Source organism: Equus quagga, chromosome 7 (assembly GCF_021613505.1).
Source record: "Equus quagga isolate Etosha38 chromosome 7, UCLA_HA_Equagga_1.0, whole genome shotgun sequence".
NCBI lineage: Eukaryota > Metazoa > Chordata > Mammalia > Perissodactyla > Equidae > Equus > Equus quagga.
This window is the reverse complement of record NC_060273.1, coordinates 23224208-23239356: the sequence shown is the minus strand read 5'-3', so window position 1 is coordinate 23239356 and position 15149 is coordinate 23224208. Positions and strand designations below refer to the sequence as shown.

Below are 15149 nucleotides of genomic sequence, written 5' to 3'. Positions count from 1 at the left end.
CATTCCCCTTGGTCAGTGTGATTGGTTCAGATCCAATGGAATATGAAGAAATGTGTGCTAGGGCTTCTGAGACAGAGAAACTTCCTCTCTCTTTCACTGGGATTTGCTAGAAAAGATGTTCTCTTCTCCCCTGGATGTGAGGCAGAGGATCTGAGGTCAGGATTTAGGATACAGCCTGAGGGTAAATTCAACATCATAGAAGGTGGAATGGTGTCTTTCCTAGGGCTATAAACACTACCCTGACATTTGTGATAATAATTTCTTGCTTGTCTTTATAGATTCTCATCTATATATGGGTTTCTAAACAATAGTCTGTGACTTTGCCTGATTTTGGACCTTATAAAAGTGGAATTGGACTGTATGTATTCTGTCTTGTTTCTTTTGTGCTACAGTGTTTGCAAGGTGCATCCCTGTAGTCGCATATGGTTGTAGTCAATCGTTCTGTTGCTGCGTGGTATTCCACCGTTTGAAATACTATTAATTTATATATCCATTTGACTATTGATGAACTGATTGTTTCCAATTCTTGACTACTACAAACAGTGGTTCTAGGACCATTTTGTACTCATATACAGGTATGTGAATTTCTAGTGAAATTTTTGAGTCTTTATCTTTTATTCCACCCTGTGAGAATCACTGCTTTTTAGAACTACCAGCCTATTCCCAATCATTTAGTTGGACTCTTCCTAATTTTACAAGGGCCACCTGAGGCGAAAGGGGAGTGGTGACTGGCCTGAGGTCACTCAGGCAGCTCGTGGCAGAACTTAGACGACAATCAGGGTCCTTTCCAGATGTAGTCCACTTCTGGGAACCGGAGCAGATATGTGGCTGCCAAAGCTGAAGGGACTTGGCAGAGGGGCACGAGGGTAAGATGTGTGAGGCATTAGCCTCTAGTGCAAAGTTTAAGGGGCACGAAAATACTCGGATCAAGATAAACAATACTTTGGTGCAACTTTTTAAAAAATCAGCCAAGTAAAGCCACTGCCAGCCACCTGTTTTTGTAAACAAGGTTTTATTGGAACCAGGGCCATGATTAGGGTGAGGTGAGTCAGGCAGGGTCGTGAAAATGCTGGGTTGAATCCCGTCTTTATTTAAAATTTAGATATTTTTGTTCACCCTGAATTTTTTATTAATTTTGATTTTTTGAAATATTGCATTAAAATATTTATGTTGATTACTTAGTTTGGGGTGCCCGCTTAAATTCCGTGCCAGAAGCCAGCGTCTCACTCGCCTCACCCTAATCCTAACCTTGCATCTCGTCCCTCCTCAATGTGGCCGTCTTAAACCTCCAGCGCTTTCCAGCCCGGCTCCCCATCACCGCCTCCTTGACCCTAGGGAGCGCTGTAGTCCAGCCCTCGACACGTCGTTCCCTCTTTCAATTCCCAGGTGACGCGCGCGTCCGGGAGCCTGGGGGAGGAGCGCGCTCAAGGCCGCCGGGCCTGGGTGCCCGGCTGAACGCTCGCTGCGGTGATCTGGCTTAACGGTGGGCACAGGGCTCTAGAACTTCTCGCTTGAGGAAAGCTCGCCCCTAGCCGTTTCCTCTCTAGTTGAGGACTGGGATGGCGGTTCCTACGCGGCTCTTTGTGGTGTGCTCACTACTCTGACCGTTTCGCCCCCTTCCCAGGAATGCCAGGGCTCAGATGGGGAAAGTTTTTTGGGAAGTGAGAAGCAAGCAAGACGGGCCAGGAAAAGAGCGCCCCCTGGCCGAGGCTGGGTAAGGATGCTCGGGGCCCTCAGCATCCCACTCTCGGGGGCGAGGAGGACACCCTCATACTTGGCTTCCGGAGCTGGGGTCAAGGCACCTCCTACTCCCGGCGCCCCTTGCGAGGGACTACATTTCCCAGCAGGCCCCTTGGAGGCTGCCAGCGGAGGGGCCTCAGCGGCGTCCCTTTGCCGAGCCCGGCGCCCTGCTGCGAGGACGCGGGCTCGGAACCCTCGTGATCCCTCGGTGGTCGGCCCTCACGGGCCTGGGGCTTTCAACAGCTCCTTAGATGGCCTTCCCGGAGTTGGGGTGTGGCCTTATTTGGAGAGTGGGGGTGACTGGCTCGTCTCCACTGTGCAGGAGTCTGGCGGGTGTGGGATCTCTCTGGGTAAGAGCTTGCGCAGGGCCGCAGCCCGGGCCTGTTGCCTCCTACCTGGAGCAGGGCGCATTTCTGAAAACACGCCTCTGCCGAGGCCTTTTGATGGGACGCTCCGTGAACCCCCGCAAGCACTTTGGTTGTACCAGAGGTAGAAGGGGCAGGACAAGCATTTCCACTGCCCTTTACAGCTTTCCACCCTCCGTTTGATACTGGCCCTGATATCAGTTTCCCTACACATATGTGGTTAAAACCAAAGCACTCCTTCCCTGCTTACTCCCTGGCTTCCTGCCTCCAGAATCCACTACCCACCATGGAGACAAATGGCCAAAGACAACCACCTGGATTTGTTATCTCCTCCTTGCTATGGGCTGGTGGGAAAGCTGCGACCAGCAAGGCGGTATGCTCCCCCTCCCTTGCCTAAAACCCCAAATAAAAACCCTTCCTTGTAGGTTTTCAGGGAGTTTGGGATTTCAGCATTAGCTGCCCTTTCTCCCTGTTCAGCGCTGTGCAATAATAAAATTCCTGTTTTCTCCCACTACACCTGGTGTCACAGATTGGTTTGCTGCACAATGGGTGAGTGAACTCACTTCAGGTTTGATATCACATTCTCACCCTGGAGTCCAGTTATTGGGTTAGCTAGCTCATCTGACAACTATTCCTCAAGCAGCGCTTACTGCACTGCAGCCCCTCCCCTAAGAATCTAGGCCTCCTGCTGCTATTCCCAAGGCCTCCCCCTGGATTCTGCGTTTAACACGGCCCCACACACACACTGGCATAAACACCCGCCTCCCTCGGGTCCGGCTTTCTCAGAACTCTGCACTAAACCACTGAGACTAAAAGTGTGTATATCCCCAGCCCAGAGACACTCATTTAGGCTTAGATGATTTGGTGATAGATTTTGATCATGTAATATTGAGTCCAGCTACAGAGTGCTGCACCCTCCTCAGTTCAGTTCAGGGCCTTGACCTTAGTTTATTAGTATCCTGGACCCATTTCTCAGAAGGAAGGCACTGTAGTGAAAGAAGGATAAGCTGTGGTTACTGAGGATAAACTGAGCTATCCCATTAGTTCAAAGGTTCTCAGTCTTGGGTGTATGTTACTATTATCACTCCTGGGTGCAGCCTGGGCAAACGAATTTTTAAAAAATAATTCTAATGTGCAGCCTAGGTCGAGACCCATTGCTTTAACCCATAGGGCAGACAGGATGGGGCCTGGGATGACCAGAAACACTGGGCCAGGCACCTTCAGCTGGGAGCAGCCTCAAGTTTTTATCCCAGTGTGCTGCACAGATTGTTTTTAGTGTTTTCTCTGTGTCCCATAGTGTGAAAATAATCGGGGAGCCCTGCCCTACAATAAGAAATAGATCTGACAGACTTGTCAGATAATTGGAAGAAAGGCAAAACAACCAAAAAGACCAACAGGAAACACAATAATAGCAGGAAGAGGTAAGGAAAGCCTGGACTAGATTAGTGACAGAAAATGTAGGAGGGAACAGCTGTGGTAGTCACAGAAAGAATGATGGATTATGGTGGCTAAATAGATAAAAGTTTTTGACAGCCTGTGGCACTTTTAATTGTCCCAGGCTAATTGCACTAACATGTCCCAGCTGACTCCCAGAGGAGAGCTGCCAGGACTGCTGTGGTCTTCCTGTGGCCCTCAAGAGCATGAATGGGCCGGGGTCGTTGTGTCTGACCCATCCCAGGCACTAGCAAATTAAACGGCAGCCATTCCTAATATAAGAAGAGCTTCTGCTTTGTGGAGACCAGAGGCTTGCTTCTGTGGAGCAGCAGGTGTGCTCCTGGGGATGATACCTACACAAGAGATTCAACAGGGAGAGACTAAGCTCTGTGCATGGCATGAAGATGCTCATTAGAGCTCTCTCTATAATAACGATATATTCCAATAATAAAGAAAATGAATAAAATCTGGTATTTGAAGCAAAAGAATTGTATGTAACCATTAAAATATCATTATGAAAGAATATTAATGAACCAGCAAATGTACATGAGTAAAATAAGAGTGCACATCTTTTTAGAAAGCAAATTTAGATTCAGCTTTGCTTGGAGTAGTTGCCTCTTGCTCAGTATCTAAACTGTGATTATAGAGTAGTTAAAATATGTAGGTATGTTGGCAAACCCTGAAGAAACATGCAAACGTGAAAATATTTTCTTAGAGCAGGTGGAATTATGGAGGAAAGGGGTTTTCTTTTTCAAAATTGTCTTAATGAGAGGCATGGTAACATAGAAATTAGGAGGCAGCTCTCAAGCCAGATTGTTTGAGTCCTGGTTCTGCCACTTACCATATGGATGACCTTTGGCAAGGTTAGGACCTTTCATTGCCTCCATTTCTTCATCTGTAAAATGGGAAAATAGTCTCTATCTTAGTGAGTTGTTGTGAGGTTTAGTCAATATATGGAAACTCTTAGAACAGTACCTGGCACATAGTAAGTACTCAATAAGTACTAGCTATTTAAACTGTTATTGTTTTACTTATACTTTAATAAAATCTTTTAAAAATAATTGGGCAATCAGCATCGATACTCCTGTCTACCCTCCACATCTTAGAAAAAGCTTGGCATATCTGTGCTGACAGCTTTATTGAAGTGACATGTAATAAAATGCACCCATTTTAAGTGTACTGTCTGATGATTTTTGATAAATGCATATACTAGTGTAACCACCATCACAATCAAGATATATGACATTTCCATTACCCCTCAAAGTTTTCATGCCCTTTAGCAGTTAGCCACTCCCTCCCCCACCCAGCCCCATAGATCTGCTTTCTCCCCCTATAAATTAGGGGGTTTTTTGAAGATTGGCACCTGAGCTAACATCTGTCACCAGTCTTTTTCCTTCTTCTTCTTCCCCCCAAAAGTCCCCAGTAGATAGTTGTATATTCTAGTTGTAGGTCCTTCTGGTTGTGCTACGTGGGACGCCACCTCAGTATGGCCTGATGAGTGATGCCATGTCCATGCCCAGGATCCCAGCTGGCAAAACCCTGGGCCACCAAAGCAGATTGTGCAAACTCAACCTCAGCCACAGGGCTGGCCCCCTCTATAAATTAGTTTTGCCTATTGTCAAATTTCATATAAATGGAATACAGTATGCACTCTTTTGTATCTGGCTTCTCTGGTCTAGCATAACTTTGAGATTCATCTATTTGTTGCATGTAACAATAATTGTTCCTTTTTGTTGCTGAGTAGTATTCCATTATACGGATATCCCACAATTTGTTTATCCCTTCACCAGTTGATGGACGTTGGATTGTTTCCAGCTTTTGCCTATTATGAATAAAGCTACAATGCAGATTTGTAAAAACGTCTTTGTGTGGACATGTTTTCATTTTTCTTGGGCAAATACCTAAGAGTAGAATTGCTGGGTCATATGGTAAGGGCTGTTTAATTTACTGTGAACAAACTATCAAACTGTTTTCCAAAGTGGCTGGATCATTTTACGTTTCACCAGCAATGTATGAGCATATCAGTTGCTCCACATCCTTGGCAACACTTGGTATTGTCAGTCTATTTAATTTTAGCCATTCTAGTGGGTGTGTAGTGGTACTCATCATGGCTTTTAATTTGCATTTCCCTGGTGACTGATGATAGCACATCACTTTTAAATAGTAGCTCACTCCTGGGGAAGGAAGGAGAGAGATGAGTCAAAAGAAGTTTCACCATTTCAAGTTTAGATGTCCAAGAGAGTGAAAACTAATGCCACTGACAGAGTGAAATTGGGAGTCAGCAATTATTTGGCAGAGGGATATTAAATCTGAAGTGATGGCAGAGCATTAAGGGGGAAGTATCCAGGGAGCAGCATGAGTTGCAGGCTTGGAGCTCAGGGGCAGATATCAGTAGAGCTGTGAAGTGAAGCACAAGCAGGGGGTCCCAGAGAGTGAACCGAGGGCCAGGGATCAAGTCTTGGGATTCAGAGAGGCCAGAAGCAGTGTCCCCCAGTCCTCATTTCCAAGTAATGGGAAACCTAGCCTAATAGCCTCGATAGGCCTAAAAACAGAATTAGCATACTTCTATATGAGCCACTGGGATATTTACTAGTCTTATTGCAAACTCTCATCTTGGTTAATTTGATTTTTGAGATTTAAAATTACAAGTTTACCTATAGCCTCTTTTTAAAAATTAGACTTTCCAATCTTGTCTGTGACAAATTGTTTAATTATCTTCTCGGTCTGAGTGGCTCCCTTCTGTTAATCACCTTAGCCAATAAAACACTAATGTCTTTTCTTCTGCTGTTGAAGTTGATTCTTTCTTGATGGTTTGTGCTCAGATGTTCCAGGCTAATATGAATGATCCTTCCTTGCTATACTTTCATTCAGGATGAAGATGACAAAAGTCCAAGACAACTAAAAATCTTGTAACCCCAAGTGATGTTTTAAATTAAATCTTACTATCAAGACACACTGACTATTTGATTCTGAAAGCAAAATCTTCTTTACAGAAAACTATCGGTATCTATCTATAAATAGAAAACTATTTATAGAAAACTATCTTCTGTGGTTTATTCTCCCTCTCTGGAGGGAATTATGGTGCAGGAATCTGAAATCTCCAATTTCTTCCACAGGAATTGGGAACAAGAATGAGGACAAGTTTATTCAAGAGGAAGGGCCCAGTAACAGAGAACATCAAGGGATATGCCCAAGAACAGTGTCATCTATTTCTAGACTCAATCTCAAGAAACTTCAGATGACGTTGCCAAGAATCTTAAATTAGAGAAATCTCAAGATAACTCCTTGAAAATTGGAGGCTGGCTACCACTTCCACACTGTGAACTCACTGGTCACGGGAAACCTGTGCCTGGTGCAAGACCCTACAGCTGCACCCACTGTGGCAAGAGCTTCCGGCATAGTTACTCTCTGACCCATCATCTTCGAAGTCATGCTGGTGAGAAGCCTTCCCCCTGTCCTGACTGTGGAAAACGTTCCAGCCAAAGTTCCAACCTCCTCCAGCATCAGCAGACTCACCAGGGAGATGAGCCCTACAAGTGTGGGGCCTGTGGGAAAGGTTTTGCTCAGAGTGCATCCCTCATCCAGCACAGAAGGGTCCACACTGGTGAGAGACCCTATCACTGTCCCCAGTATAGAAAGACCTTCTGTGGAAGCTCCAACCTCATTACGCACTAGCGAATCCACTCTGGGCAGAAGCCATATATCCGTGGGGGATGTGGCAAGGGCCTTACAGTCAGTTCTCTGCTGCTGCCTCACCAAGGAGTGCATACTGGCCTGAAGCCCTATGTCTGTCCCCAGTGCATTCTTGCAGATTCCAGATTCCAAGTTCACCCTCCATGGTGAACCAGAAACAGTCATGGCTGCCAAGTTTACCTGTTCTGAGTGTGGAAAGAATTTCCCAGCCATCGGCAAGTTCCTTCAACACCAGCTCACCCATACAGGTGAGAAGCTTTACATCTGCTCCAAGTGTGGGAAGCGCTTCACCCAGAGCTCCTCCCTGATCCGGCATAGAAAGAGCCACTTAGCAAAAAGCCACACCTGTGTGTAGAGTGCGGCTCTGGCTTCAATTACCCTGTCCACCTGGTCAACCACCAGCGGATGCACTCAGGGGAACGGAATTTGGCTTCTCTGAGTGCCAGGAGTGCTCCTGTGAAGCCTGGAAGTTGACCAGGCACTGGCAGACTGCCCAGCTGGCAGCTCACGAGGCTGGGAGTGATCGGGCCCAGAAGCTATACAGGTGTGGGACTTGTGGGGAACAGTTTGGCAACAGGCTGCTCTGAAACAGCACAAGAGGACTCATAATATAGACCAGCCCTACCAATGCTACCAGTGTGGCCTTGGCTTTGGAGAGGGCACCACACTCCTTTGCCACCATCAAACCCACACTGGAGAGAAGCCCTGCCAGTGTCTTCCATGTGGGAAAGTTTTCAGCCGGAGATCTAACCTTGCCAGACACCAAAGAACTCATGCGGTGCGGCCCTAGGTGAGCCCTTTCTTTGGTAGCCTTGCAGGTGGACTTGGGGATCAGCGACACATTTCCTTCCTTCTCCCAGTACTATCTGTGAAGGCCTTTCTCTACTATCAGTCTTCCTCAGAAGTGCTGAATGTTTGGGTTTGGTTTTATTTTCTTTTTCCTGAATCCTTCTCCTCTCTCCTTTCCCTCAAACCTCACAGTTTGCAGAAGGATTTCGGGATGTGGTAGGTGAAATGCAAAAGTACTGAAGTACGGGCATGCCCTCAGTTTGGCCAAGGATAATATTAAGTGATGTCTTAATATCAGTGATTAATAAATTATTTCTCTTATGCTTTTTAAAATGTTATTTTAAAAATTATTTGTTGGTTTTCCCAACAATGTGCTATTAGAGTGAAGAAAAAACGCCGAGTTCCTCTATGAGAATTCAAACTGCAAAGAAGTCCTTAATATCCAGTTTCCAAGCTTGCTCCCCGAGTCCTTGATTCCTCTTTCTCTCATTGCACTGCACCTCCAGCTCGGGTCCCATCAGGCACCGCATCCTAGTTCTTCTGCTTCAGAAAGTTTTCTCAAGTCCACTCTCTCTTCTCTGTTGCCAGTGCTTCTGCCTGAAGCGCAAATCCTTGTCATCATTTGCCTGGATTATTGCAAAAGACTCCTAATCAGCTTCCCCTGCTTCCAGTCTCTGCATTCTGGCTCATCATCCATAGAATCCACTGGTTAAACTTCTCTCTTTTTTTTTTTTAACTTTTTATTAAGATTATGATAGTTTACAACCTTGTGAAATTTCAGTTGTACATTATTGTTAGTCATGTTGTAGGTACATCACTTCACCCTTTGTGCCCTCCCCCAAACCCCCCTTTCCCTGGTAACACCAATCAATTCTCTTTGTCTCTATGTTTAACTTCCACCTATGAGTGGAGTCATACAGAGTTCGTCTTTCTCTGTCTGGCTTATTTCACTTAACATAAGACCTTCAAGGTCCATCCATGTTGTTGTGAATGGGACGATTTTGTCTTTTTTATGGCTGAGTAGTATTCCATTGTATATATATACCATATCTTCTTTATCCAATCATCAGTTGATGGGCACTTAGGTTGCTTCCACATCTTGGCTATTGTAAATAATGCTGCAATGAACATAAGGGTGCATGGGACATTTGGAATTGCTGATTTCAAGTTCTCTGGGTAGATACCCAGTAGTGGGATGGCTGGGTCATAAGATATTTCTATTTTTAATTTTTTGAGAAATCTCTATACTGTTTTCCATAGTGGCTGCATCAGTTTGCATTCCCACCAACAGTGTACGAGGGTTCCTTTTTCTCCACAACCTCTCCAACATTTGTCACTTTTTGTTTTGGTTATTTTTGCCATTCTAACAGGTGTAAGGTGATATCTTAGTGTAGTTTTGATTTGCATTTCCCTGATGATTAGTGATGGTGAGCATCTTTTCATGTGTCTATTGGCCACCTGTATATCTTCTTTGGAGAAATGTCTGTTCATGTCTTAAACTTCTCTCTTAAACCTCAAACTCCAACACTAAATCTGAAGTCACTCCCCTGCTTAAAAGCATTGGTGCCTTCCCCACCCCCACCCCCCACCTCCACCCCAAAATGGCCTGCAGAATAGAGTTCAAATGCTTCTGCACAGCATCCATGGCTTCTCAGTTTGGCTTGCCCAACCTCTGCAGCTTTACTGGCCATGGCCCTTCACACCTCTGGGTCTTTACACTTGTTTTATCTCCCTCAACTGCCCAGAATATGCTTCCCCCTTCTCTGTTGCCTAAACTTATCCTACTGATCACGTGAGCCACAGCTCCACTGAAAGCTTTCCCAAACTCTCAATCACACACTTGGTGTGGTAACTGCTGAAGTGGCATAGTTAACCATCGGAAATGTCTGATCACACATCTGTCTCCCCCAGTAGACTGAGCTCCATGAGAGCAGAGACTCTGATACACTGCCTGACTCAGCAAGTGCTCAGTAAATATTAATTGAATCAAGGAACCACTTCCAATTGCTCAAGGTTTTTATGCTAAGACTCAGGTTTCTTTGATCCTTGTCTTCCTGAGATACAGCATGGACACACTTGGAAAGTTAACCAAAGTGACCACACTTGATCATTGATTCACCTCCTGTTCAACAGTTCCGTGGTTATTTCTATAGTGATAACAGAGAAAAGCAAGTGAAAACACTGCTGTTTACTTGGGTCCAGTACATTTCATCCATACATTTGTAGTAATGAGATTACCACACATTGTCAGGTTGGTCTCATCCAATTTTCAGCAGCATCAGTGATAGTACAGAAAAGCCTTCAAATGTATTTTCAGTAATCAGCATTTGTGGTGGCAAAAATACTGGTTTAGAAAATATCTAAGATTAATAAGTCACCATTTGGGGGCCTCTTTATATATCAGTTGGCATAGTGAACACAGCACGTAGGATGTGAGATGAAGGTCTCATAATGGGAGCAGAAACTTCAGATTCTTGCCCAAGGTATAACCGCTGTCTGGGCTTGAGTTACACGAGTCATGAGGCCAACTGAGCACCAGTGCACCTGGCTCAGCTAAAATCTTGTGTCCCAGCATTAGATACATATTCCAGAGAAATCAGATTGCAGCCTATAGATAGATAGATAGATTGATTGATTGATTGATTACTGAGGAAGATTGGCCCTGTGCCAATCTTCCTCTATTTTGTGTATGGGACGCCACCACAGTGTGGCTTGATGAGTGGTGTGTAGGTCCATGCCCGGGATCCAAACCCATGAACCCCGGGCCACCAAAGCAGAGCATGCGAACCTAACCACTATACTACTGGGCTGGCCCTGTATGTAGATTTATTTTGATACATAACACTACACTATTAGGAAATGGAAGAAGAAAATAAAAGTACAAAGACTCAACCATGAAACTTTTAGCAAGTTGGACTATATCTCAATATGTAATTTATTTGACTACATTTTAACAAACACTAGATGCCTTCACCTCAAGAGGCCATTCAGTTGAACTCATTAAAACCATACATACTCCAGAATGTTTATTAAAGACATTTCTATCTATCATATCAAAAGAAGGCAAAAAACTTTCAATAAAACATGGATCATAGTACAGGGGAACAGAAATTGAAATTTTGCTGGTGAAAGTTTAGAGATCTTTGAAGCTAGAGGTCCATAGCTTCAAAGAAAATGTTTAGCAATTAATGAAGACTTAAAATCCCAACTCAAGCTGCCTTTTTGTTATTTCATGTAACTGAAAAGCCTAAGGATACAGATCTTTCTCAACTCTGGCACATCTTGATCCAGGGGTTCAAATAATATTAACACGGCTAGATCTCTCCCCATTTTTCAGGTATGCTCTGAAAAATGATTTCAATATTGGCTTCAATCTGAGTCTCCAAGTCTAGCTGAAGTACTACTGTGTCTCCATAGTCCAAGAAAGAAGTCCCAAAATTGAGACTCATGGACCTGTGCCCCTCCCAAACCAATCACTATGGCCAGGAGAACGGAATGCTCTGATTGGTTAGGCCTGGGTCATGTGGTCCCTCTTGGAGCTGGAGGAGAGAGTCAACCCCACCTGAACTGAAAATGACAGGTGGTGGAGGTGATTTCACAAAGAAAAGCTGGGGTGTTATTATCAGAAGAAGAAGGCATGGGTGTGTTGGACAGATGACACAAAACAATAGATGTCCACTATAACGAGATTCTAGCCCCTCTTTAGACTGTATCATCCTACTGTCATTAGCCCACTGGTGGCCTCTACTCTGATTCTGTCTTATCTCCAACTCCCTTTACTGTTCACCGTAGCTAACCCATGTCCTGTATCATCATTCAGTTGTCTTTCTGGGACAATGCCAATTTCAAATATTCTGTCCTAGAGCATCCATAAATAAAATTAATATTTAGTAGATCACATGTGGAATTGATCTTTGCTTTGGAAAATATGATCATGGTATGTAACAGCCCAGGAAAGAGGCACAGGAGAAACTGACTCGGAGTCATACCCTTCACCACCAACAGCTGAGGAATGTCTGAAAACGGGCTAGGATGCTACTCACTGGGGTTTACCTAACAACTGGTAAGGTTGTTCTTCTTTCTGCCGAAAGCAAAGAAAAACCTAAACCTCTAGAAACTGGGAGCTTTGGCAGTAGCCCAATTAATTAATTGTATGAGTGAGAACTTGTGAAACAAGGTGAGTAGAAAGACTGCAGGAGCTGGCTCTGCACTGCCTCTACACAGTGATCAGCCTAGAAAAGACTGCCGCAACAGAGGGCTCTGCGTACCACATGAGGGTGACAGCAGCAGAGATGGGAGCAACCCTCAGGGCACTCACCAAGTACCAGCAAGAAAAGCTCTTAGTGGGAACTTCCAAGCTGAGACAAAGGGATGGGAATCCCCAGGGAACTATTTGGCAATGACCAACAAACTCTGCGTGGAGAGAGGGGAGCCTAGAACCTTTCCGGGTAAAAACACCACTCTTTATTCCATTTGTCAGGTTTGTGGCTGTCCAGCATCTTTTGAATACTCTTCCTATATTTGGGGATTTTCTCCAAGATGCAATTCCTGCTTCCCTAAGGCAGAAGCTGGAACTCAATTTCTCAGCCTTTCTCAAAGCCAGGACCCAGGCAATGACGTAGGTGTTGCCAGTTCATGCCCACGTGATTCTCTGATTCAGAAGAGAGCAACTCAAGGATGCAAGCTTCATGAAGAATCCATTTTCAAGGAGGGGGTGAGGGTGGAAGAATCTGGCTTTCCAGGGCAACAGTGATGAAGTTTTTGGCATCCAGTGTCCAGCAGTGGAACCGTGGTGGTGTCTCACTGCAGCTGGCCCACAGACTGGTGTGTTTCTGCCTGTGTAGATCACAGGCTGCTCTGGCCACACCAGGGATACTGTGAGCTACCTAAGATTCTCAGTTGCTTATCTTTGTGTTTTGTTTTGCTGTTGTTGTTTTGCAGGGAAAGATTCACCCTGAGCTAACATCTGTTGTCAATCTTCCTCTTTTTTTTTTCCTCTTCTCCAAAGCGCGTGGTTGTATATCCCAGTTGTAAGTCGTCTTAGTTCTATGTGAGCTGCCACCACAGCATGGCAACTGACAGATAGGTGACATGGTTCCGTTACCAGGTAACGAACCCAGGCCACCAAAGCAGCGAGCACCAAACTTGAACCTCTAGGCCATCAGGACTGGCTCTTGCTTATCTTTTTAAAACTAGTTAGAGTGAGTTCTGTTCTTTGCAAGGAACTGTGGCTAATACATATACCGAGCTACTGTTAGGTGCCAGACTCTAAGCTGGCATATTTCTATGTTACTTTACTCAAACTTCATAAACATGATTTAAGGTACACATTATTATACATTTTACAGATGAAAAAACTTAGATTCAAAAGGACACAATTCAGTCTACAAATATTTATTAAAGGCCTACTGTGTGCCAGCCACTGGGAAGACAGTATTGAAAAAAACAGTTCCCTGCAACAATAAAAAGAAAGGCATATATTGTATTTTAAATGTCCGCTTACCAAAATAAGAGGCACAGTATAGCAGCTGTCTGGAGAGAAGGACTTCATGCCAGTCAGGCCCCATTTTAAATATAGAAAACCCCTAAAAATAGCCACCCATATTACAGACTCAACAGGTGATTGGCCCAAAAACAGGGGAGGGGAATGTAGGCCTCAGTGAAGGAGAGTCAAAGGACAGTCTGTGGTTCCCGGCTTCTCTCGCGGAATGGCTCTGCCTCTGAGGTCCTTGAGTCGGGGCTTGGCCAGTGCAGCCAAGGGAGACCATGGAGGGGCAGGAGGTGAGTAGGGCTGGGGCCTTACCCTGTCGCTTCCTGACCTTGCCCACCCGTCCCCCCCATCCCACTCTGGGGCCTTCCGGGGTCCTGGCGACACCCCCAACCAGTCAACTTCCCCCTCCCCTCCGCCCCACCCCCAATTCCTCCCCAGTCCTTCCAAGGCCCTCGCCGCTTCTCTCACCCCTGCCTCTCCCGCTGCAGCCAGCACCTGGCGCCTCCTGACCTTCGTGCTGGCGCTCCCCAGCGTGGCCCTCTGCACCCTCAACTCCTGGCTCCACGCGGGCCACCGCGAGCGCCCCGAGTTCATCGCCTACCACCACCTCCGTATCCGCACCAAGGTACGAGGCCTCAGCACCGGAGTGGGAGCGAGCGGGCGGGCAAGGGGGTGCGGGGGGACCCCAAGGCCTGGACAGCGCTGACGACTCGCTCTCCCTTCCTCTCTCCACAGCCCTACTCCTGGGGAGACGGTAACCACACCCTTTTCCACAATCCCCGCGTCAACCCTCTGCCCACGGGCTACGAACAGCCCTGAGGCCCGGGCGGCCGCCCCCAGGTGCAATAAAGGTGTAGAAGCTGTGAGTGTCCGCAGGTTCCGTGGGGACCACAGGGTGACGTCGGGGGCGGGGGGCCGGCGGCGTCGGTGGCTCTCCCACTGGGCGCTTCCACACAAGTGCAGTTGGCGCTCCATGTGCTCCTCCCAAGGCCTTGGTTTGGAAGGTGCTAGGGGGAATATCCTTGATGAACAGGTAGGAGATTGTTGCTGCTTCTCTCTCACCTATTAATAATTAGGGCTCTGGGCTGTAAACAAACGGCTTTCACAGACACAGTAACTCTGGGAACAAGACATAATTTTGGTTCCCGTTCTCCAGAGGAGGAATTTGAGATTCTCAGAGATTAAATGACTTAAATTCAGGCAGCTCATGAGAGGCCCCATGGGAACCCAGAGCTGCAGACCCTCAAGTACCACTTTTTGCCTGACACACACTGACAGCATGTGGGAATTCCAGCTATCTGGAGACAACCCTGATTTCAAACGTAGGATCTACAGCCCTATGTGTGAGCCTTCATGATCTAATCCTTGATTTGGAATATTGCAGGCATTCTCTGTGACCACCTTTAATGGATCTTCTGTATTAATTTGGGAAATCAGATGCGCCTTTCTGGAAGCCCAGCTCTCCTAGCTTCTGGGGACTCCATTCAAGGGGGACATTGGTTCAAACAAGCTCTGAACATTTCATTCACCTCCTAGGACAGTCTGCTCACTTGCCATTACCAAGGAGCCTGAAGCCTGTGCTGAAAATCACGACCAACATACACACACAGCTTCCTTTGGCCGCCTCCCTTGACACT

At 46.0% G+C, this 15149-nt stretch overlaps 2 protein-coding genes across 2 annotated transcripts; both read left to right on the top strand.

The window, feature by feature from the left end:
* The first annotated feature begins 1429 nt into the window (after nt 1-1429).
* On the top strand, nt 1430-8700 carry ZNF843 (zinc finger protein 843). Its single transcript, XM_046666468.1, is given in 10 exon segments — nt 1430-1714; nt 2377-2478; nt 6656-7051; nt 7054-7137; nt 7140-7222; nt 7225-7271; nt 7338-7480; nt 7635-7776; nt 7847-7958; nt 7960-8700. Coding segments are annotated over 8 exon segments (756 nt in total). The 5' UTR covers nt 1430-1714; nt 2377-2478; nt 6656-6969; the 3' UTR covers nt 8023-8700.
* A 4943-nt stretch (nt 8701-13643) lies between these two features.
* LOC124242812 (cytochrome c oxidase subunit 6A2, mitochondrial) lies at nt 13644-14375 on the top strand. Its single transcript, XM_046668124.1, has 3 exons — nt 13644-13802; nt 14001-14137; nt 14248-14375. The coding sequence occupies exons 1-3, from the start codon at nt 13730-13732 to the stop codon at nt 14329-14331; spliced, it is 294 nt and encodes a 97-aa protein (XP_046524080.1). The 5' UTR covers nt 13644-13729; the 3' UTR covers nt 14332-14375.
* The last annotated feature ends 774 nt before the right edge of the window (nt 14376-15149 follow it).

Excerpts from the sequence above, each read along its gene's own strand:
- LOC124242812 (XM_046668124.1), top strand. The coding sequence starts at position 13,730 with ATGGCTCTGCCTCTGAGGTCCTTGAGTCGGGGCTTGGCCAGTGCAGCC. Across the intron at positions 13,803-14,000 it reads AGACCATGGAGGGGCAGGAG|CCAGCACCTGGCGCCTCCTG; the intron begins GTGAGTAGGGCT and ends CTCCCGCTGCAG. Across the intron at positions 14,138-14,247 it reads ACCTCCGTATCCGCACCAAG|CCCTACTCCTGGGGAGACGG; the intron begins GTACGAGGCCTC and ends CTCTCTCCACAG.